This window comes from Mirounga leonina, unplaced genomic scaffold (assembly GCF_011800145.1).
Source record: "Mirounga leonina isolate KUSES-001 unplaced genomic scaffold, KU_Mleo_1.0 Mir_376, whole genome shotgun sequence".
In the NCBI taxonomy this organism is placed as follows: Eukaryota; Metazoa; Chordata; class Mammalia; order Carnivora; family Phocidae; genus Mirounga; species Mirounga leonina.
The window spans coordinates 8,748,888-8,773,626 of NW_023270718.1; the positions used below are offsets into that span (position 1 = coordinate 8,748,888).

Sequence of the window (24,739 nt, forward strand, 5' to 3'; positions counted from 1 at the left end):
AATTTCTTCCTGTTTCAGTCTTGGGAGTGTATAGGTTTCCAGGAAGTCCTCCATTTCATCCAGATTGCTCAGTTTATTGGCATATAGTTGTTGATAATAATTTCTAATAATTGTTTCTATGTCCTTGGTGTTAGTTGTGATCTCTCCCTTTTCATTCATAATTTTATTAATTTGGGTCTTTTCTCTTTTCTTTTGGATAAGTCTGGCCAGTGGTTTATCGATCTTATTAATTCTTTCAAAGAACCAACTTCTAGTTTCATTGATCTGATTTACTGTGTTTCTGGTTTCTAATTCATTGGTCTCTGCTCTAATTTTAATTATTTATCTTCTAATGCATGGCTTAGGAATCATTTGTTGCTTTTTCTCTAGCTCTTTAAGGTATAGAGTTAGTTGGTGAATTCGGGATTTTTCTATTTTTTTGAGTGAGGCTTGGATGGCTATGTATTTCCCCCTTAGGACTGCCTTTGCAGTATCCCATAGGTTTTGGACCAATGTGTTTTCATTCTCATTGGTTTCCATGAATTGTTTAAGTTCTTCTTTGATTTCCTGGTTGACCCAAACATTCTTGAGCAGAGAGGTCTTTAGCTTCCAAGTGTTTGAATTTCTGCCAAATTTTTTCTTGTGATTGAGTTCCAGCTTTAAAGCATTATGGTCTGAGAATATGCAGGGAATAATCTCAATCTTTTGGTATCGGTTGAGACCTGATTTGTGACCCAGTATATGGTCTATTCTGGAGAAAGTTCCATGTGCGCTCGAGAAGAATGAGTATTCTGTTGTTTTAGGGTGGAATGTTCTGTATATATCTATGAGGTCCATCTGGTCCAGTGTGTCATTCAAAGCTCTTGTTTCTTTGTTGATTTTCTGCTTAGCTGATCTGTCTATTGCTGAGAGTGGAGTACTGAGGTCTCTTAGAGTTAACGTATTATTATCAATATGACTCTTTATTTTGGTTAATAGTTGGCTTATGTAGTTGGCTGCTCCCATGTTGGGGGCGTAGATATTTACAATTGTCAGATCTTCTTGTTGGATAGACCCTTTAAGAATGATATAGTGTCCTTCTGTGTCTCTAACTACAGTCTTTAGCTTAAAATCTAATTTGTCTGATATGAGAATTGCTATCCCAGCTTTCTTTTGAGGTCCGTTGGCATGGAAGATGGATCTCCATCCTTTCACTTTCAGTCTGGATGTATCTTTAGGTTCCAAATGAGTCTCTTGAAGACAGCATATGGATGGGTCCTGTCTTTTTATCCAATCTGCAACCCTGTGCCATTTTATGGGAACATTTAGGCCGTTCACATTGAGAGTGATTATTGAAAGATAGGAATTTATTGTCATCATGTTGCCTGTGAAGTCCTTGTTTCTATAGATTGTCTCTGTAAATTTCTGTTGTATATCACTCTTGGGGTCTTTCTCCTTTTATAGAACCCGCCTTAATATTTCTTGCAGGGCCAGCTTAGTGGTCACATATTCTTTCAGTTTCTGCCAGTCTTGGAAGCTCTGCATCTCTCCATCCATTCTAAATGACAGCCTTGCTGCATAAAGTATTCGTGGCTGCATGTTCTTCTCATTTAGTACCCTGAATATGTCTTGCCAGGCCTTTTTGGCTTGCCAGGTCTCTGTGGATAGGTCTGACGTTATTCTGATGTTCCTCCCTCTGTACGTAAGGAATCTCTTCCCCCTAACTGCCCTTAAGATGGTTTCCTTGGTTCTAAGATTTCTAAGAGTTTTACTATTACATGCCAGGGCGTTGGTCTGTTTTCCTTGATCTTGGGGGGATCCTCTCTGCCTCTAGGACTTGAATGTTTGTTTCATTCCCCAGATTAGGGAAGTTCTCAGCTACAATTTGCTCAGATATATCTTCTAGTCCTCTCTCTCTCTCTCCACCCCATTATGTATCCCAATAATTCTGACATTGAAGCTTTTCATGGCGTCACTTATTTCTTTAATTCTGTTTTCATGGATTTTTGAGCTGTTTCTCCCAAGCCTCCTCTTTTTCATTCTTTTCTATCAATTGGTCTTCTAGATCACTAATTCATTCTTCTGCCTCGTTTACCCTAGCTGTTAGAGTATCAAGATTAGATTGGATCTCATTGATAGCATTTTTAAGTTCTGCCAGTTCAGCTTTCATTTCTGCCCTTAGAGACTCTATGTTGCCATTAATCAATTTCTCCATTCTAACTATTGTCTTCACAACTGCTACCCTGAATTCCATTTCTGACATCCTGGTTATATCTGTATCCTTTTGTAAATCAGTGGCAGAAGTCATAGTCTCTGAGTCTTTCCTATCTTGGGGGTTCCTCCTCTTAGTCATTCTGTTGAGGGGTGGTTGAGGGAATGTACAGAATCCAAATTATTGACCACAACCCAAGCAAGATGCACCTGTTTTATAGGGACCTTAGGGTTGTCAGCCTCTTGTTCTCCCAGCCTGTCTTCTGTGGGAGGGGCCTGCCACGCTGTTACGCAGGCAACCCTATTTGGGCAGAGTTGCCCTGCCCCCTGTGGCACAGGATGGGCTAAGTGAAAACCAGTTTTGGGGGGCTTTTGTTCTCTGGCAGCTTTCCCCGGTGGCTTTCCGCGTCTCTTCCGAGAGTCAGAGCAGAAGAGACCGTTTCCAACCCTCTGCCTCAGAACAGAGAGATCACAGTTCTTCAGTGATCTCTCCAGGCCACACTATCTCCATTTCTGTCTATGCTGCTAAAAACTGCAGCATCCTGGGTTGTGCACCGCTCAGCAGCACTCCCAGTGCTCGCCTCCAGGTCAGGGCACGTCTCTGCCCTTTGTGCTTCTAAAACCACCAGCCACCCCCAGTTCACACGTGCAGCCCTGCCACTCCAGGTTTCAGTCTGGGGGCCTGCCCTAAAGTCCTTTCCCCACCGCTACCAGTCTGCAAGTCTGTGCCCTGTCCCCAGTGCAGGAGGCTTTCACACACCGGCGGTGCAGGATCCCAACGGCTCCCCCCCCCCCATTCTGTTTATCTTCCAATATCTTCCTGCGGAATCACAGCTCCCTGCTTCATACCTCAAAATCAACTATCTGCAATATTCTGTTTGTAGAGATCCAGATATATCTTCTTACATCTCAGGCTGATTTTGTGGGTGTTCAGAGTGGTCTGGTGGATATCCAGCTCAATTCAGGGGACAGGTTGGAATAGGGTCCCCTACTCCTCCACCATCTTTTCCCAAGTCCCCCAAATACATAAAAAATCTTAAAAAAAAAAAAAAAAAGTTTGAGTTCTTTCTCCAGTGATATGTCTTGTGATGAGCTGTCTGATAGTGATGCTAAGTGATTAAATCATCTGACTTTCAGAGCTACTACTTATTTATTAGGGGTATATGCCCAGAGAAACCCCCCCCCCCCAAAATATCTTCACAGTGATGGACGAATGTTAGTTTTCTCTCCAGCAGTATTTGGTAAATTCTCTCCTTTGCCTCATCCCAGTAGGTTCCAGAATGATCAATATGTGTTTCCTTTCTGGGTGGATCTTTTTTCCGTGTTCAACTCAAACAAGAATCTGGTATTTCTAGACATCAGCCAGAGCTTCCTTAGTACTTCATCAGTGAAGCTTCGTTGTGAAAAAATAGACTCTGCTACCCATAATCTTCAGAGAGTGGTGTAAGTAGAAGCTAATCCCAGGATTAAAACCCTAGGGCATAACGATATTCCTTAGATTTTTAATATTGGACCAATATTTGAATTCCTTTCCCAAAGTCCAACTGGGTACTCAAGACATAATTGAGACGGTTCATACCTTACATTTGTCTACTGAATCATATGAAGTAACTTTTTCCAATTTTTTATTGTGGTATAACATAAAACTTAACATTTTAACCATTCTTAAGTTCACAATTATGCATTTTTAAATGTATAATTATGCAACCACCACCACCATCCATCTCCAGAACTCTTCATATTGCAAAATTGAAACTCTGTCCCCATTAAACAATAATTCCCCATGATCCCTTCTCCCCAGCCCTTGGCAACCACCATTCTACTTTTTCTTATAAAGTAATTTTAATACAATGTGAAATATGATTTGGCTGTCCACAAAACACCGTGATGAACATCCAGATCCTGGGGGCAGCTTTAATCCCATTAAGACAACCATAGGGCTGTGCGTAAACAGGATTTCTCGACCTCTGCAGACACTGGGGTTGGGCTCGATAATTCTTTGTTGTGGGGGCCTGTCCTGTGCATCATAGGATTTTTAGCCCTAGCCCTGGCCTCTACCTTCCAGATGCCAGTGACACCCACACATGCCCAGTTGTGACAACCTAAAATGTCTCCAGACATTGCCAGGTGTCCCCAGGGGGTACAAAATCACCCCTGACTGGGAGCACTGTTGGAGAGATGGTGTCGATGTGCTGAGATAGGCCTGTGACCTGGGCTGGGTATGTGTGTCTGAATATGATCCAAAAATCTATGTAGTTGAATGAAGTTGGGAAGAAATGATGGGGCTCAGAAGTACCAGAAAAAGGTAATTACACAAGTTAAATACTTGTAATCAGAATAGAGTGTGCTCATATCCACCTATGACAGCACCTCAGGGTCTTCCTGTGGAGCTCACCTGTGCTGCTCGTGTGCTGGAAAAGTCCTGGAAGCTTACACATGGGCAGACTGCAGGGGAGGTTTAGGGAAGGAGAGCAAACATTATTTAGTCGGCAAAGTGGGCTTTGGTACCAGCAAGACCCTCTCCAGATGCAGGTGTCCTCTTTCACAGGTTTCTTGCTCAATATAGAGAAAGAAGGAGCTCTTCTGCCACTTAGGGTTACACCGGCCATGTGATCCTGATTCTACATGGAAGATGTTGAGCAGGACATAGTGCTCCTGAAATGTGCCCATTGGTAACACTTCAGGGGAAGAAGCTACTACCCTTCCTTATCTCTTTCAAAAAGTCGCAGAACAGCTTTTGTCTGAAACGACTGTTGATGACCAACTTCCCCTTTGCAAAAGAAACTGGGGCTTCCAATCGTTTCTAAAATTAGATGTTAGTCAAGCCATACAAAGTTTCAGTTAATGCAAAATGAGTTCTGGAGATGTAACTGTGAACCAATGTGACAACAGTTAACAATACTGCATTGTATACTTGAAATTTGCTAAGAGACTTGATCTCAAGTGTTCTCACCACAAAAAAAAAAAAAAAAGGAAATAGTGATTATGTGAATTATAGGTATGTTCACTAGCTTGATTGTGGTGATGATTTCACAAGGTAGGAGAATATTGAAACATTAAGTTTTATACCTTAATATATATGGTTTTTGACCACACCTCAATGGAGGTGGAAAATATGAACATTTCCCATGTTTAAACCTGTTTCGGCCCTTTGTTCCCATGTATACAGAAATGCAAGATTTCACCTCTCTTGTCATTTCCCTAGCCTCAAAAATATTTTCCCAGCAGATGCTTATCAGAGCTTCTGCATTGTTTTTGGTGGTCATGAGACTCTCACGCATCTGACCCTTCAAGGAAATGACCAGAATGATATGCTTCCCATATTGTGTGAGATCTTGAGACACCCAAAATGTAATCTGCAATACCTAAGGTATATCCCACCATCACTGAAAACTCCCAGCATGTGCACAGCGCTGCCACAAGTCTATATAGCAACTCTATAAATTGGAGGGGGGGAATCCCTTATTCTGATTAGAAACTCCTACTCAGGGCACATGGCCCAGAACAGAAAATGGGCTGGAGTTTAGTTTCCACTTGTATTGATCATTGAACAACCAGAACAACTATCCATAAGAGTCCAAAGAAATGCTCAGAAACTGGATACAATCCTCTCTGAGAGAATTTATTCATGATTTATGTTTCTCCTATGTCATGATTCAGAATACCGGATGCTGTCCAGATTCATCTGTCCAGGCAAGGATGCTTTGAGAGCATCAGGTTTTCCCTTTCTTGGTATTCCTCTGGGTTGAGAGATCTCACCTTGGGATGTTCTCCACGTGATTTCTCTGTGAGGATTTTCATTAATCATCATGGGGTTCCATTGATCCTCACTTGTCCACTTTTGAGTAGCAATAGGAACATAGTTTAAGGTGATCTGTTGGTCTCAGATTGTGGTTCTGCCTCTACTGCTATGATCTTGGGCTATTTAACTAGGTCTTATCCCCATCAGTAGGATGGAGTAATGCACATCTCCCAAGGATTTGAGGACTGAATGAGACCAAGTCCAAGCACACATGTATTCATTGTTGCATTATTGATAGTAACCGCTGCCATAATTGACTGTTACCGATGACCTTCCTTTCTTTTTCCTGTGAGGATTCACCAGGAAAAGTGTGAAATTTGAAGATTGGGGGTATTAAATTGTTTCTCAAGGAGTAAATGGATACCCAAAATGGAAGGAGGAGACTCCATATAAATTTGTTTTATTTAAAAAAAAAAAAAAAAAAGGGACGCCTGGGTGGCTCAGTCGTTAAGCCTCTGCCTTCGGCTCAGGTCATGATCCCAGGGTCCTGGGATCGAGTCCCACATTGGGCTCCCTGCTCAGCGGGAAGCCTGCTTCTCCCTCTCCCACTCCCCTGCTTGTGCTCCTGCTCTTGCTATCTCTCTCTCTGTCAAATAAATAAAATCTTTAAAAAAAAAATTGTTTTATTTTATGGGAAGCCATTAAATATTCTACTTTGTGTTCCAATGCCCAAGTTAACTTTGGTTCCTCTATTATAGGTTAGACTCTAAGAGAAGAAAGTGTTTTTGTTGAATTTTACTTAAGTTTAGTTATATGGTACATAGTCCACTTAGCACTTCATGTGAATTATCAACTTTAATAAACACTCAACATGAGGGTATGACTTCTTTCCAATTTAAAGATGGAAATGAGGTTTGATGAAGTTAAGTAACTTGGCCACATTTTCGTATACAGTAAATAGCAGAACCAGGATTTTTTTTTTTTTTTTTTTTAGAAACCCCACTCCAAAGACCATGATGCACATAAGGTCCCAATGAAATTCCATTCTCCATAGTAAGAATATTCTCTCCAGGGATAGAGTATGGGCACCTTGTTGCCTGATATGCTTGACTGACTGATTTCTAAATAAGTAGTTCTCAACATGTGGTCTCTGGACTAGCAGCAGCTGCATCACCTGGGAACTTGTTAAAACCCAAATTCTTGGGTCTCACTCAGATCCTCTGAATCGTGAGGATGTGGCCCAGGAATCTTCCAGGTGATACAGGACACCCTAAAACAGAAATTGGTGGATTCTGCATCCAGAGTTTCTGAGGATTTGCATTTTTAACTGCTTACCAGGTGATGCTGATGCAGCTGGTCCAGGGACCACACTTAGCCGCTGCTCCACATCATTTAGTCCAGGACGTGACATAATGTGGAATGAGGGGTAAAACTGGAGATAGTTATCCAGTGGTTGGTTCTTAAGAATGACTTGTTCCCATTTCTCTGGCAGGTTGGTGACTTGTTCTGCCACCACCCAGCAATGGGCCCATCTCTCCTCCTCCCTCAAGATCAACCAGTCCCTCACTTGCCTGAACCTCACAGCAAATGAGCTCCCGGAGGAGAGCGCCAAGTCGTTGTGCACGACTCTGAAACACCCAAAATGCTTCCTGCAGAGGCTATCATAAGTACTGCCTCTCTTCCCATGGAGCATCTCTGTTTTAGGTCTGGGGCCACATAGGGAAGAGCAATGGTAGTACGGGACATACAGGGAAACCCATATGGGACCTCCTACTGATGTGGACACCTGGTTCCCATTTCTGGTCCCAGGCAGGAGGCTCGTGCATCTTACCCTTCTCTCACTCTTGGTCCTTCATGATTGAGCATTAAACACATGGTGAGAGAAGAAGGGGGCTAACAAGAAGAGCTGTAGCTGGGAACTCTAGCCTTTGGTGACAGCCAAGAAAATTGGGCTTTGGAAATGTTCTCACCCTCTTACCACTTGTGTGACCCTTTGGCAGGTTGGAAAACTGTCACCTTACAGAAGCCTGTTGCAAGGAGCTCTCCTCTGCTTTGATCATCAACCAGAGGCTGATGCACCTGTGCTTGGCAAAGAATGCCCTAGGAGATGGTGGGGTAAAGCTTTTGTGTGAAGGCTTGAGTTACCCTGACCGTCAACTATAGATGCTGGTGTAAGTCTGTGCTGCTGTGCGTGTGCATGTGTGCATACTGGATTCAAAGAGGACAGGTCCAAGCATTTAATAGTTCCTTTGAATACCCCAATTATAATGCTGGCAGTTAGATCTGGTGAGACCTGACAGGAGGGTGTTAGAAAAAAAATACAAAACATAGTGTCAATATTTCATAGGGATTTGGGGATGTAGCTGGTTTCCAGGTTTGGGGTTTTTTAATGCATGCCTCTTTAAAGATTTTATTTATTTGTCAGAGAGAGTGTGCACAAGCAGGGGGAGCAGCAGGCATAGGGAGAAGGAGGATCCCAGGACCCTGGGATCATGACCTGAGCCAAAGGCAGACACTTAACTGACTGAGCCACCCAGGCATTCCTTATGCATATTCTTAGTACCATGTAACATAAGCTCTACCTGCAACTGAGTGTACATGGAGTTATTTGCCAACAAGCTCATTAAAATCCTCTTTTTTTTATTTTATTATGTTATATTAGTCACCATACAATACATCATTAGTTTTCAATGTAGTGTTCCATGATTCACTGTTTTCGTATAACACCCAGTGCTCCATGCAGTATGTGCCCTCCTTAATACCCACCACCGGGCTAACCCATCCCCCCACCCCTCTCCCCTCTAAAACCCTCAGTTCATTTCTCAGAGTCCATAGTCTCTCATGGTTCATCTCTCCCTCCGATTCCCCCCTTTCATTTTTCCCTTCATTCTCCTAATGTCCTCCATGCTATTCCTTATGTTCCATAAATAAGTGAAATCATACCACAATTGACTTTCTCTGCTTGACTAATTTCACTTAACATAATCTCCTCCAGTCCCATCCATGTTGATGTAAAAGTTGGGTATTCATCCTTTCTGATGGCTGAGTAATATTCTGTTGTATATATGGACCACATCTTCTTTATCCATTCATCTGTTGAAGGGTATCTCAGTTCTTTCCACAGTTTGGCTATTGCGGACATTGCTGCTATGAACATTGGGGTGCATATGGCCCTTCTTTTCACTACATCTGTGTCTTTGGGGTAAATACCCAGGAGTGCAATTCCTGGCTCATAAGGTAGCTCTATTTTTAAATTTTTGAGGAACCTCCACACTGTTTTTCAAAGTGGCTGTACCAACTTGCATTCCCACCAACAGTGTAAGAGGGTTCCTCTTTCTCCACAACCTCTCCAACATTTGTTGTTTCTTGCCTTGTCAATTTTTGCCATTCTAACTGGTGTAAGGTGGTATCTCAATGTGGTTTTGATTTGGATTTCCCTGATGGCTAATGAATTTCATGTGTCTGTTAGCCATTTGTATGTCTTCTTTGGGTAAGTGTCTATTCATGTCTTCTGCCCATTTTTTTGACTTGATTATTTGTGTTTTTTTGGGTGTTGAGTTTAAGAAGTTCTTTATAGATCTTGGATACCAGCCCTTTATCTGTAGTGCCATCTGCAAATATCGTCTCCCATTCTGTGGGTTGCCTCTTTGTTTTGTGGACTGTTTCCTTTGATGTGCAGAAGCTTTTTATCTTGATGAAGTCCCAAAAGTTCATTTTCACTTTTGTTTCACTAGCCTTTGGAGATGAATCTTGAAAGAAGTTGCTGCAGCCAATGTCAAAGAGGTTACCGCCTATGTTCTCCTCTAGGATTTTGATGGATTCCTGTCTCACATTGAAGTCTTTCATCCATTTTGAGTTTATCTTTGTGTATGGTGTTAGAGAGTGGTCGAGTTTCATTCTTCTGCATGTGGCTGTCCAATTTTCCCAGCACCATTTATTGAAGACACTGTCTTTTTTCCATTACATATTTTTTTCTGCTTTGTCGAAGATTATTTGTCCATGGAGTTGAGGGTCCATATCTGGGCTCTCTATTCTGTTCCATTGGTCTGTATGTCTGTTTTTGTGCCAGTACCATGCTGTCTTGGTGTTCACGGCTTTGTAATATAGCTTGAAATCGGGCAATGTGATGCCCCCAGCTTTGTTTTTCTTTTTCAACATTTCCTTGGTGATTTTGGATCTTTTCTGATTCCATACAAATTTTGGGATTGCTTGTTCCAGCACTTTGAGAAATGTCATTGGAATTTTGATCAGGATGGCATTGAAGGTATAGATTGCTCTGGGTAGCATAGACATTTTAACAATATTCATTCTTCCAATCCATGAGCATGGAATGTTTTTGCATCTCTTTGTGTCTTCTTCAATTTCTTTCATGAGTCTTCTGTAGTTCCTAGAGTACAGATCCTTTACCTCTTTGGTTAAGGTTAGGTTTTTTCTGAGTTATCTTATGGTTTTTGGTGCTATTTCTCTAATTTCTCTTTCTACAGTTGCATTGTTAGTGTATAAGAAAGCAACTGATTTCTGTTCATTGATTTTGTATCCTGCCACATTACTGAATTGCTGTATGAGCTCTAGTAATTTGCGGGTGAAGTCTTTTATCATCCTCAATGGGGAAAAGCTGAGAGCATTTCCCTTAAGATCAGGAACACTACAAGGATATCCACTCTCACCACTATTGCTCAACATAGTAGTAGAAGTCCTAGCAACAGCAATCAGACAACAAAAAGAAAGAAAGAAAAGGTATTCAAATTGGCAAAGAAGAAGTCAAACTCTCTCTTTTCACAGATGACATGACACTTTCTGTAAAATCCTCTTGTTAACAGTAAAATCATAGGACAAATTTTGAGAAAAGAATGGAGCTGCATCGACTGTGTCTACTCAGAGATTCTATTCAGTGTTAACATCTCCAGTGTTCTTGCCATCTACAAAATCGCCCCTGACAGTAACTGTCAGCATTTCCTATAAACCAGTTTTAATCTAGGATATGCCTTAAGGCACCCAGTATCCAACAACTACTCACTCACTTGAAATTCCATGAAGCATTCAGTTCGTGGCTGGAGAGAGGTGGAAGGAAAGGATTTTACCCCACTATCTCAGCCCCCAAACACTAAAATAATATAAAGTTCCATAGGAATTAAGATGCTACCAACCCACTAGCTCTTGTCTTTAAGTTATGTTACATGTTACTGCCACCCAGAACATCTAAACAGAAAAAAATAGTGATGGCCAACATTTATCAAGCACCTGAATTAATTAATATGTGCCAGGCATTTTCCTAAGGCCTTGCCAGGGATTTTTTTTCATTTACTCAGCCAGCCTTATAAAATAAATACCTTCTCTCCAGTTTGCAGTGAGAAAGCTAAGACTCAGACATTAAATGTCATCGTGTTTGCACCCCTTTGGAGGTAGGACTCTAAGGAACTACAGGTCAAGACCTCTTCTTTCTGGACCTCAATTCTGTTTGTGAGCCATGTCCCTACTTTACTAAGTTGTCAGAACTTGCTTGGGCCTTCCTCTGTTACCCCATAGTCCTGGAAGTTTCTATAAATTTACAAATTTCCAAGCCAAGGGGGTGTGTGTTGGTTCCTCTGAAAGGCTGCCTCTGGCCCCACATCCCTGGATATATCACATGACTGCTATTCCCTGGGGTCTGGCAACGTGACAGGGGGCCCTTGTGGGAGCCAAGGCTGATAAAATCACTTATAAAGTTCACTGAAACTAAAAGGCAGCCATGTTAGTATTCTATTACTGCTATAACAAATTACCATGAGCTTATCAGCTTAACATGGTTTGTATACTTCCATAGGCCAGAAGACCAGTATGCACAGCGCCGTGTTTCTTTCTGGAGGTTCTAGGAAGGGATTCAGTCCCTTGCTCATTCAGGCTGTTGGCGGAATTTGCTTCTTTGTGGCTGTGGGATGGGGTCCCTGCAAGCTGAGAGCTGGCCTTGTCCCCTAACAGCCACTGTGCTCCTTGGTTCAAAGCCAGCTGTGGTGGGTCCCCAAGCCCACACATTGCATCACTCTCCACTTCAGTAAGAAAGGACTCCTATGATTAGATTCAGCCCCTCTGTATAGTCCAGGGTAACTCACCATGTCAGGATCGCTAGTCTCAATCTCAACTGCCATGTAAGGTCTGGGGATTAGAGCACAGACATCTCTGAGGGACATTATTCTGCCTATGAAAGTAGCCAATGAGGGCGCCTGGGTGGCTCAGTAGGTTAAGCGACTGCCTTCGGCTCAGGTCATGATCCTGGAGTCCCGGGATCGAGTCCCGCATCGGGCTCCCTGCTCAGCAGGGAGTCTGCTTCTCCCTCTGACCCTCCCCCCTCTCATGTGCTCTCTCTCTCTCATTCTCTCTCTCAAATAAATAAATAAAATCTTGAAAAAAAAAAAAGAAAGAAAGTAGCCAATGATAAGTTCAATCATCTCTGATTTTCTGCTAATATCAAGTTCAGAACACTAATAGTAAACCAGGGAAAGGCAAAAAAAAATTTTTTTTCAATGGTTAAGAAGAAGTACCACTGATATCCGGTGTAGCTGATTAATGGATATCTAGGATCTAGTGCCAGACTTGTCCAGATGAGAACTGGTGCCCTCCACCTCTGGATACTACCTGTCTGGTAACTGGATTTAGGAAGTATAATTGGCCCCTTCCCTAATAGAAGTTGCAGGTGAAGGCAAGATGGATATTCTCTGTCCCATAGTTAGGGTAGAAATAATAAATACCACTTGTATTAGTTGCCTGTTTCTATGACAATTTGTCACAAACTCAGAGGCTTAAAACAACACAAATTCATTGTCTTAAAGTTCTGGAGGCCAGAAGTCCAAAATGGGTTTCCCTGGGCTAAAATCAAGGTGTCCACAGGGCTGTGTTCCTTCTGAGATCTCCAGGGAAGAATCCATTTCCTGGCCTTTTCCAGCTTCTAGAGGTGCCTGCATCCCTTGGCTCATGGCCCCTTCCTCCATGTCCAAAGCCAGCAGTGTAGTGTTTTCAGTGTCCTTCTGTCTGTCTCATCACCTCTCCCCCCTGCTGGCTTTGACTCTCATGCTCCTTCTTGTAAGGATCCTTGTGATGACATTGGCTCACCTGGATCATCTCCCCACCTCCAGATCCTTAACCACACCTGCAGTGTCCCCTTTACACATAACGTCAAGTATTCACAGAGACCAGGGATTAGGATGTAGACATCTTTGCATGTGTGGAGTGGGGGGGGGGGGGCCTATATAATCACTTATATAGTAATTATAACTCCACTCATGATTTCATTTCCATGTCTCACTGTCTGCGAGCTTGTGTAAAACCTGTGACTTGAGGTCAACGAGCTTGGTTTTGGTACATCTCCTCAGGAAGGACTCTGAGTTTATTTTCTTCATGTGATTGATTTCTAGGCTTTGGTATTGTAGCATAACCAACAGTGGCTGCAATGATCTGCCAACACTTCTCCAGCAAAACTCAAGCCTTACACACTTGGATCTGGGGCTGAATCACATAGGAATTACTGGACTGACGTTTCTGTGTGAGGCTTTGAAGAAGCCAACATGTAACCTCAAATGTCTATGGTAAGTTAGGTTTTTTTACTTTAATCTCTATCTGAAATAAAATATTGGTGGAGCAAATCCCCCAGCTCAAATACAAAAGATTGGAACAAATCTGATTACTTTAAAAATCCAGTAGGATAGCAGTTTTCACATTTTTTTTTTAAATCCCCAAATTTGTGGGCAACCACAAAAGACTCCAAATAGCCAAATTAGTTCTGACAAAGAACAAAGCTGGAGGCATCACACTTCCTGATTTCAAACTATATTATGAAATCATAGTATCAAAATAGCATGGTGCTGGCATAAAAACAGATACGTAAACCAAAAGAACAGAATAGAGAGCCCAGAAATAAACCCCCCACATACACAGTCAACTAATCTTTGACAAGGGCACCAAGAATATTCAGTGGAGAAGGGATGATCTCTTCAATAAATAGGGTTGAAAAAAACTGGATATCCACATGCAAAAGAATGAAATTGAACCCTTACACCATACACAAAAATTACCTCAAAATGGATTAAAGACTTAAGACATGAAACTGTAAAATTCCTCGAAGAAAACATAGGACATGAGCTCTTCGGCATTTGTCTTGGCAATGATCTTTTGTATATCATGTCCAAAACACTGGCAACAAAAGCAAAAATAAATAAGTGGGACTTCATCAAATTAAAAAGCTTCTGTCTACTAAAGGAAACAGTCAACAAAATGAAAAGGCAACCTACAGAAAAATATTTGGAAACCATATATCTGATAAGGGGTTAATATCCAAAATAGATAAAGAACTTATACAACTCAATAGCAAAAAATAAATAAAAATGATGAGCAAAGAACATGAATAGATTTTTTTTTTCCAAATCAGACAGACAAATGGCCAACAGGGACATGAAAAAGTGTTAGCATCACTAATCATTGGGGAAATGAAAATCAAAACCACATGAGCTATCACTTCATACCTTTCAGGATGGTTGTTATTAAAAGAACAGAGATAACAAGTGTTGGTGAGGACATGGAGAATAGGGAATCCTTGCGTACTGTTGGTGGGAATGCAAGCTGGTGCAGCCACTCTGGAAGCCATATGGGGGTTCCTCAAAAAGCTAAAGATAGAATTATCTTATGAGGGCGCCTGGGTGGCTCAGTTGGTTAAGCGACTGCCTTCGGCTCAGGTCATGATCCTGGAGTCTCTGGATCGAGTCCCGCATCGGGCTCCCTGCTCGACAGGGAGTCTGCTTTGCCCTCTGACCCTATCCCCTCTCATGTATTCTTTCTCATTCTCTCTGTCTCAAATAACTAAATAAAATCTTAAAAAAAAAAAAAAAAGAATTATCTTATGATCCAGCAATCCCAATTCTGGATATATATCCAAAGGAAATGAAACAGGATCTTGAAAAGATATCTGCATTCTCATGTTTATTGCAGCATTTTTCACAATGGTCAAGATAGGAAACAATCTAAGTGTCCACCAACAGATGATTGGATAAAGAAGATGTGAAATATATACACACACAATGGAATATTAGCCATGAGAAGGAAGGAAATCCTGCCATTTGAGATAACATGGATGATACTTGAGGGTATTATGCTAAGTAAAATAAGACAAAGACAAATACTGTATGATACCACTTATATGTGGAATCTAAAGGAGCTGAGCTCATAGAGACAAAGTAGAGTGGTGATTGCCAGGGGCCAAGGGGTGGGAGGAAATGGGGGGCTGTTGATCAAAGGTTGCAGACTTCCAGGGTCACCTAGGTGGCTCAGTCATTAAGCATCTGCCTTCAGCTCAGATCATGATCCCAGGGTCCTGGGATCAAGCCCTGCATCGGGCTCCCTGCTCAGCAGGAAGCCTGCTTCTCCCTCTCCCACTCCCCCTGCTTGTGTTCCCTCTCTTGCTGTCTCTCTCTCTCTGTCAAATAAATAAAATTTAAAAAAAATAGAGATGAATAAGTTCTGGAGATCTAACATATAGCATGACGATTATAGCTAATAATACTGTTATATACTTGAAAGTTGCTAAAAGAATAGATTTTTTTCATTCCAGTGCAATTAACACAGTATTACTAGTTTCAGGTGCACAATATAATGATTCAACACTTCCATACAGCACCCAGTGCTCATCAGGACAAGTGCACTCCTTCATCCTCCCCACACCTCCACCCTGGTGACCATTGGTTTGTTCCCTTGTAGTTAAGAGCCTGTTTAAAAAATAGATCTTGAATTTTCTCACCAAAAGAAGAAATGATGTGTTGGGATGGAGGTGTCCACTAACACTACAGTGGGAATCCTCTTGCAAATATATAAATGTGCCAGATCAACACATTTCACACCTTAAACTTACACAATGTTTTATGTCAATTATATCTCCATAAAGATTAAAGAAAATCTCCAGAAACTTCTACTTCTCAACAGTAAAACAGTTCTCTCAGCAAATAAATTGTTCTCACACAAAAAATGGTAACTCAGTGAGCTGACAGGTGTGTTAATTAACTTAATTGTGGTGATCATTTCACAGTACGTACATATATTAAATCATCACACTGTACAACTTAAATACATAAAATTTTTATGTGTCAACTATACATCAATAAAGCTGGGGGAGAAAATTCACTAGAATGGCTAAAGGAATAGCTTCTAGTCTAGGTCATCCAAAGGCCACCTGTGGATCATGTTAAGATGCAACACTTAAGTCATCAAGAAGGAGTGGCGGCCCAGCTCCCAGCCTCCAGAAAGCTAGGAATTCGATACTGCAGAAAATGTCACCTCCATGAGCAGATAAATGTCTTCAACTCAGTTCTGTCTCACAATCCTGTATGAGTTAGGTTCCATCACTCAAACATACTTGAATCTGGAAACTTACTAGTGAAGGACACTCAGATGGTAGCTAGTTTTCTGGCCTCTACAGCACAAGAAGATAAGGCAGAGTCATGGTGTCCAACCTCTACTGTGTAGTAGAAATTCTTGCAGCTTTGGGAATCCCAACACCCAGGTTGTACCTCAGACCACTCAAACCGGGGTCTCCACAAGACCCAGACAACAGTATTTGTAAAGCTCCCAGCACTGGTGAGGATGCCAACTGAACAAATCCTCAAGCTTGCAGGTGGGGAAACCTCTGGTTGTTACAATTCATGGCAGGTGCCTGTTTGCAGAGGCTGGTGATGTTAATAATGACGGGGGAGGGGGGCGGCTCTCTTAACCACATTCACTACTGGTGTAGGGATGTATCTAGTAAGCCTTGACTTCCTGATGGTATAATCTCAGTTATGTGTTCTAAGAAATGGAGTTGGTTGTATTCATCAGAAGAGTTGGCTATGATCATGAAATATGTTTGCATGTTATTCAGTGTGCCAGGAAGTATGCTAAATGTTTGATGTTAGGTTTAGCCTGGGAAATACTTAAACGTATGACCTAATCTCTTGTGTGTGTGTGTGTCTGTGCATGTGTACACATATATATGCAAACCCCTTGAACATTTGAGAGAGCTTGTTTGGAGGTTCTAGCAGGGGAGCGCAGCTACTCGTATACCCTTGACCGAAGAACGGTCCTCCTCTATCGGGGAAGGTCGTCCTCTTCGATCGAGCGCGCAGCTTCGGGAGGGACGCACATGGAGTGGTGAGGGAGGAAGGGGACACCCGCCTAGCCAGCCAGATCAGCCGAATCAACCCTGGCGATCAATGGGGTGACAGATGTCGCAGCCAGATCGCCCTCACATCCTCCCTTGAACATTTGTACAATATTATTTGCTCAAAACAAAATCCTTTATTCCTTTTTTCTTTCAAATATCAAATCCAAGCCTACTGCTACTGTCTTCCAGATATCTAGAATCTGTTCTCATACCCCCAATACCTCCTGGTAACATCTGGGTGGTTGTATAGCCTTCAGCCTAGTCTGTATTCTGCCTTCTCTGTTCCCTACAGTTTTTCAGCCAAGTACTAAGAATAACTTCTAGGGGTGCCTGGGTGGCTCAGTCATTAAGCATCTGCCTTTGGCTCAGATCATGATCCCAGGGTCCTGGGATCGAGCCCCACATCAGGCTCCCTGCTCTGCAGGAAGCCTGCTTCTCCCTCTCCCACTCCCCCTGCTTGTGTTCCCTCTCTCACTGTGTCTCTCTCTGTCAAATAAATAAAATCTTAAAAAAAAAAAAAATAACTTCTAAATTATAGCTCTTGTCATGTTTCTGCTCAAAACCCTCGACAGTTCCTCATCTCATTCCAAGTAAAATCCAAAGTTTACAATGTCTTAAGAGCCTTCTGTGAGATGGCTCCATCTTATCTGTGACCTCATCTCTTTCAACCCTCCCTGGTTCACGCTCAAGCTGGCTACCTCGGTATTGTTTTACATGATAATTCTACACAACCTCAGGGCCTTTGCATAAGCTATGTCTCTGCCTGGGAGCTCCTACTCCGGATCTCTCTATGGTTCATATGGTTCACCCCTCAGGTCTTTCTCAACCATTGTAGTGAGCACCCCCCAGCTTCTCCCTTTGCCCTTCATAACCTTATTGGATATGACACACTACATACATCTGTTTCCTATAAGTACATGAGCTCAGAGGGAAGAGACTTTTGTTGTTCCCTGTTGGGTCCCCAACACCCAAGAGTGTGCCTGGGGTATAGGACCATATCAGTACATGTTGGTTGAATGAACTAACTAATTTTGTGTCTCCCCTGTAGGTTGTGGAGATGTGCCATCACCCCTTTCACCTCTGAAATCCTCTCATCTGCCCTAGGCAGCAATCAGAGCCTGGTCACTCTGGACCTGGGCCAGAATTCCTTGGGGTATAGCAGAATAAAGATGCTGTGTGACACCTTGAAACTTCAGCGTTCCTTCCTCTGGACACTCAGGTATGATCCTCCTGCTGCTCACGGTGTTTCCTCCAGGAATGGTAGGCTTGTGGGTGAGCACGAACCATAGGAATTTGTTGTAGGCAACTACAGCTAACATTTAGTTTTCATCCATTGATGTTTGATTGCCTGATAATTCTCCCGTTGGTCCCTTCTGTTGCTAATGCCAAGAAAATGAGTCAAAGGATGAGACCCAAACCCAGTCTGAAGCTAGACTTCTTCTAAGTGAGGGAGAGTTATGGCAGCCAGCCATTGTTGTGTTAGGAAAATCAAGCTGCAGCTCTCCTGTGGTGTCTTGAAAAAGTTTGTGTTGGGGCCGTATTGGTTACAGAGGTCTGGCAGTCGGTCTGCCTTAGAAGTGTGTTCTCTGGGGTGCCTGGGTGGCTCAGATGGTTGAGCGTCTGCCTTCGGCTCGGGTCATGATCCCAGGGTCCCGGGATCGAGTCCCGCATCGGGCTCCCTGCTCCTTGGGAGCCTGCTTCTCCCTCTGCCTCTCTCTCTCTCTGTCATGAATAAATAAATAAAATCTTTTTAAAAAAAAAAAAGAAGTGTGTTTTCTGGAGTGAGTCTGCCTTGGAATGAAAGGAGTCTGTGTCCTCTGTTGGTCATCAAAGCAAGCTGCCATTGAGCTGTGTTGTCTACTTGTTACCGTGGCAACAGAGAACACTACAACTCTTCTTTGTCTTGCACAAACTTGTTTAAATTCTCAGATGCAATGTAGACAACTGATGGCTTGAAATGATAATTATGTAGAAGAAACAGATTGTATGTATACTCAACAAGGTAGCTTGCTAGTCAAAAGGAATGTGTAGACTCTGACGTTTGTTTCTGTTTTTAAGCCCCATTCTGGTGAGCTAGCCCTCTTACTGTACATAGTATCAGTGAGTTTTAATCCAGGCGTAAAGCACTCACAGAGACAACATTTGAGCTGTTTCTTTAGATGTTCTTTCCTGAGTCTTTGAATCTCAAGATGAGCGATTGGGGGTGGGGGTGCCTTCTTCCTGAATCACAGATCCTAGACAGGCACAGAGACCCTGGATTCAGAATGTGGTTTTAGTTCTTTGATTTTGTCAGCTACCCCATATCCTTCTGATACGCTCTTTTAAGTTAACTAGAGTCATTTTCTCTTGCATGGTGACACTGTTTCTGATTCCTTCATCACCTGGCCAGACACAGTTTGACTGTGGGAACTAATTCTGTGCTTCTACTGCAGACCATGACCAACCTCCAACAATCATGAATAGACAAAATTAAATTTGACCTTGGAGGGTCATGTTGAAAATATTTTGAAGCTCCTTGGCCCTTACTTTGACCAGAGTTATTTTATTGTGATTTTGATGTATGTAAACATTGTAACATGATCACCATAATCAAGCTAATTAACACATCCATCACCTCATATAGTTACTTTTTGTGTATACATGTGTGTGGTGAGAACACTTAAGATCTACTATCCTAGCAAATTTCAGGTATATGGTACAGAATTATTAACTGTCACCATGCTGTACATTAGACCTCCAGAACTTACAACTGAAGCCTTATTGCATGGATGTATTGTGAATCTTAAACCACAAAACAAAATAGATTAATATGCTAGCAAAACCAGGGGCACCTTGTCGACCTCAGAGAATCGGGGACCTGGGGCAGTGAAGGAACTGAGAAAAAGAGATGACAGCAGAGTGAGGCACAGGGGACCCCGAGCAAACAGACCGAGGTGCCAAGGTTTATTTTCCATAATCTAATATACCTTCTACAATGATATAGATCTATAATGATTTACAGCAGGGGCTTAGTAAGGCACATTCTTCCACATACACAGGGTTAGTCAAGTGAAGCAATGGGAGTGGAGAAGGAATAAAGAAATCTGTAACTGGCTGTGATCAATTAATTGTAAACACCATTGTACTCGGACCTTAACACAGGATAAAAGAACAAAGAAGGGAATGCACAGCCTGCTGTTTACAGCTGGCTTCCTATCTACAAAACATCTTCTGCTGCGTACTTGAGAACAGACCACACACGTCCCAAGGGCATTTCACTCTGATCCTTTTGGGTTATTTTTAACCCTGCAATCTCGAGTTTTCTCAGAGATCTCGGAGTCTGAGCGAACATGCGCCAGTGGTCGCGGGGGTGTTCTGTTTCCCACAGCTCCCCCTTTCTTTTTTCAAAACAGCCGCTGCCCTAAGCACTCTGTGATGGAAGTTTTGGGCATTCACTCGTTTTTTGAGGGTACAGAGGACCAAGGTGCTGGGAGATGAGTAGAGTCATTTGTAAAAACAGTAGGTCCATATTCTGTCCATTCGACTAGACGCAACAAGGGAGGATGGGGTACATACACCCAGTAGGCGTGTTTTTCACCCATCGCAGAGGCGCATGTCACCACCAGTAACATAGCCAGGAACAAATGTTCAGGGCTTTTGGTAGATCTGGTTGTCTGCAGGACTCGCTCCGCCCTCTGAGTGAGGGTCTTCAGTTGCCCCCAAGTTGGGGGTGTTGTCGGGGGCAGTTTTCGTTTTCGAGGTCTCTTCAAGGAGGGTGCTGCCATCTCTTGGACAGGGGGCTGGGTAGTCCATCCCTGCAGTGGCTGAGAGACCTCTTCTGTTGTCTTCATCACTGGTCCTCGGCCGGACTTTCCGAAGAGGTATCCAAATTGCTCGACTGGATCCATCTGGAATGACACAAGCATACCAGGGCCTCGGGTAACTAATTTCCCAGGCAACCAATTATTTTCCTCATTTTTTATCCACACGGGTTCGTCCTGAGTTGAGATTGAGGCTGACGAGAAATGTTTGTCAGCTCTGGTATATGGTTCTCCTTGGGGTAAATTTAAAAAATTTAAAATGGGGGCGCCTGGGTGGCTCAGTCGTTAAGCGTCTGCCTTCGACTCAGGTCATGATCCCAGGGTCCCTGGGATTGAGCCCCGCATCAGGCTCCCTGCTCCACAGGAAGCCTGCTTCTCCTTCTCCCACTCCCCCTGCTTATGTTCCCTCTCTCTGTGTCTCTCTGTCAAATAAATAAATAAATTTTTAAATGAATAAGATTTGTGTCATGATATCTCGAGGAGAGATTCCCCCTTTCTTTTTAGATATAATTTTACAGAGTTGTTTTTTAATGGTGGCATGCACCATTTCTACCACAGCTTGTCCTTGAGGATTACAAGGAATACCTGTGATGTGTTGTGTTTGCCATTTTGCAAGGAAGTCTTGTACTTTTTTGCTAGTATACGCTGGGCCATTGTCTGTCCTGATACAAGTGGGTAACCCCATAATAGCAAAACATTCAAGCAAATGAGAAATGACATGCCCAGCCTTTTCCCCCGTCAAAGGAGTAGCATGACGAAATTATGAAAAGGTGTCTATTGTGACATGAATATATGAGAGGCATCCGAAAGGGGGAAAATGAGTAATGTCTGTTTGCCAAATACAATCAGGAGCTGCGCCTCTGGGATTGATGACCACTGGATGCTCAGTTAAATGTAGAGGTCGACAAATAGGACAGGAAGAGACTATTTGCCTGGCAGAGCGCAAGGGTATTTTATAGTGTGAATGAAGGCGGTTGGCGTTGGTATGAAGATGGGCATGTTCTGCTTGTTGAGTTTCAAAAATAGGAGTAGCCAATAAATCAGCAGACTGATTTCCCTGTGTAAGAGGTCCAGGGAGGTTAGAATGAGAGCGGATATGAGTAATGAACAAAGGGTGAGTTCGAGATTGAATTTCTGATTGTAGTTCTTGAAGCAGAGGGTTAATGATAGAATGAGTTGTGGAAATAAGAGCTGTTTCCAAAGGCGCAACAATGCCAGCTACGTAAGCGGAATCAGATATGATATTTATAGGATAATGAACATTCTGCAATAAGAACAATAAAGCTGCAAGTTCGCCCTGTTGAGCAGAAGTGTAAGGGGTTTTTATGGAGTGCTGAATAACAGGGCCCCAGACTCCAGCGCGCCGGGAGGAAGAGCCATCAATAAAGTATGTAGGAGCTGAGGGGATTGGGGCGTTACAACCCACGGGATTTATAACCCAGGCAGTGCGCTTTAGGAAGTCCCATAATTTACCTGACGGATAGTGGCAACCTATGCGCCCGGTATAATCAGCAAGAGATATCTGCAGATCAGTAGAGAAGGGAAGGACTTCCTTAAAAGATGTGGAAGAGATAGGTAAAACAATGAGCGCTGGGTCAAAACCTAGAATTTGAATAGAATGCTTTTGTCCTTGGAGAATGAGTGAAGCGACAAGAGATAGACATGGAGTAACAGTTCGAGAATTTTTTGTATATAAAGTCACCCGTTCGAGAGGTTTGTCTTCTTGCGCTAAGACACCAGTCGGAGAATGAGGGGTAGGGAAAATAAGCAGCGGCAGGGGGAGAGAATCATCATACCTGTAAGCAAAGGCAGTTTTTAATCGCCCCTCAACAAACTGCAATTCGGCCTCTGTCTCTGAGGATAGAGTGTGAGGACTATCTAAAGCAGAATCACCTTGTAAAGTGTTAAATAGATTTTGTAATTTATAAGTTGGAATCCCTAGGAGAGGGTGAATCCAGTTAATGTCTCCTAGGAGTTTCTGAAAATCGTTAAGTGTAAGGAGGGTATCCCTACGAATTTGCATTGTTTGAGGTTTCACTGTGGTTCCATCTACCACGGTGCCTAGATAAGAAGCCGGAGGAGTTGTTTGGATCTTCTCTGGGGCTATTATGAGACCAGCAGAAGTCAAATGTTGGGAAGTGGCCTGATACACATTTTGTAATTCGGTTTCAGTGTGTGACGCCAGCAAAATATCATCCATACAATGAATAATGTAGGACCGAGAATAATGCTTTCTAACAGGTCGGAGGACCTGGCCAACATAATACTGACACATGGTAGGAGAATTAGTCATACCCTGTGGCAAAACTGTCCAATGATATCGTCTCATTGGTTCTTTGTTGTTAGTGCTTGGAACAGTAAAGGCAACTCCTTATCCTCAGGGTGAATGGCTATGGTATAGAAACAATCCTTAAGATCTATTATTATCAATGGCCATTGTTTGGAAACGGCTGCAGGAGTGGGTAACCCAGGCTGCAAGGCACCCAGAGGCTCCATGATGGCATTCACATTCCGAAGGTCCATTAGGAGCCTCCATTTGCCTGATTTCTTTCTGATAACAAAACCAGGAGAGTTCCAAGAAGATTGTGAAGGCTCTGTATGTCCTGTCTGCAATTGCTCTTGAACAATTTGTTCTAAGGCCTGCAATTTTTCTATCGGAAGGGGCCATGAGTTGAAAGGAGGCTATTCGGGCTTGATGTGTAAAAGTGCCAATATTTCTACAGAGATGAAGATAATCGAGAATGTTTCCTGTTTCTCTATGTGGCTGGATGGCCGCTTGGCAGTCCTCATTAGCATTTTCAAAAGCAAGCTGTCTTAGCAAGTGCTCTTTAGCAGGTTTATTATTGACTTGGTGGTCAATAGCCATTTCGAGCTGAGAAATAAAATCAGTATATGCTTCTGTAGGGCTTTGCACAATTTTTATATAACTTTGCCCCACTTCCCCTGAAGGGGTTAGCTTTCCCCAAGCTGCGAGGGCGATTTCAGAGACCTGTGCTGTGGCTGCAGGTGGAGTGTTGACCAACTGCTCTCGAACATCTGAAAAGGGGCCAGAGCCAGTGAGCATTTCAAGACATATTTTGCATGGCTGGGTTAGCCTGATTCACCCGGGCTTTCATATAGGCGGCATCCGATAACCACATTTTCCATTGCAAAAAAACTCCTGTGGCTTAAGGCAAGCCTGTGCAACCATGTGCCAATCATAAGGGATCCATTCCCCAGAATTTGCCCAAGCTTTCAAAATCTCTATAGTGTAAGGGGCTGTGGGTCCATATAAGTGGCAAGCTTTCTTTAATTCCCTTAAGGTATTTAAATCTAATCCCTCATAGACGGGACCAACAGCTTGTGTTCCGTCTATGGGGAAAGCCATAAATAGATCATTAGCCCCTTGCCATCAGAGTTCCTTTTCTAGAGGTGAGAGAGCTAGAGAGGATCGTTTGAGAGGAAATAAATCCACTGTGGAGGGAGGGTGATCATCTTCGGTGGGGTCCTCCATTAAAAGCGGAGGGGCCACGGGTAACGGCCAGGCTGTGAAGCTGCAAAAATTTTTTTACTTTCAATTTTAGCCTTTTCTAAAGTATCATCATCTAGTTCATATGTATGTAAAGAGTTGGTAGTTTCTTTAGCAACCTCAGCCGGGGATAACTTATCCCCAGTTTCCATAGTATTGATCACCACTCCTACTAAAGCCCAAATGGGCCAGAAATCAAGGGGAATTGTTTCACCCTGTCTCATGGCCCTCAAGACATTTTTTTTTACTTTTTTATTGTTATGTTAATCACCATACATTACATCATTAGTTTTCGATGTAGTATTCCATGATTCATTGTTTGTGCATAACACCCAGTGCTCCATGCAGAACGTGCCCTCTTTAAT

The 24,739-nt window shown here is 42.7% G+C and overlaps 1 protein-coding gene across 1 annotated transcript in view; it reads left to right on the top strand.

Moving 5' to 3' along the window:
• The window catches only part of NLRP2 (NLR family pyrin domain containing 2), a 36,758-nt gene extending 17,615 nt beyond the window's left edge, over positions 1 to 19,143 (top strand). The window contains 7 exon segments of the mRNA XM_034986520.1: positions 3,442 to 3,612; positions 5,375 to 5,539; positions 7,404 to 7,583; positions 7,912 to 8,082; positions 13,300 to 13,470; positions 18,115 to 18,285; positions 19,125 to 19,143. Of these exon segments, the coding sequence (XP_034842411.1) occupies positions 3,442 to 3,612; positions 5,375 to 5,539; positions 7,404 to 7,583; positions 7,912 to 8,082; positions 13,300 to 13,470; positions 18,115 to 18,285; positions 19,125 to 19,143 (1,048 nt within the window).
• The last annotated feature ends 5,596 nt before the right edge of the window (positions 19,144 to 24,739 follow it).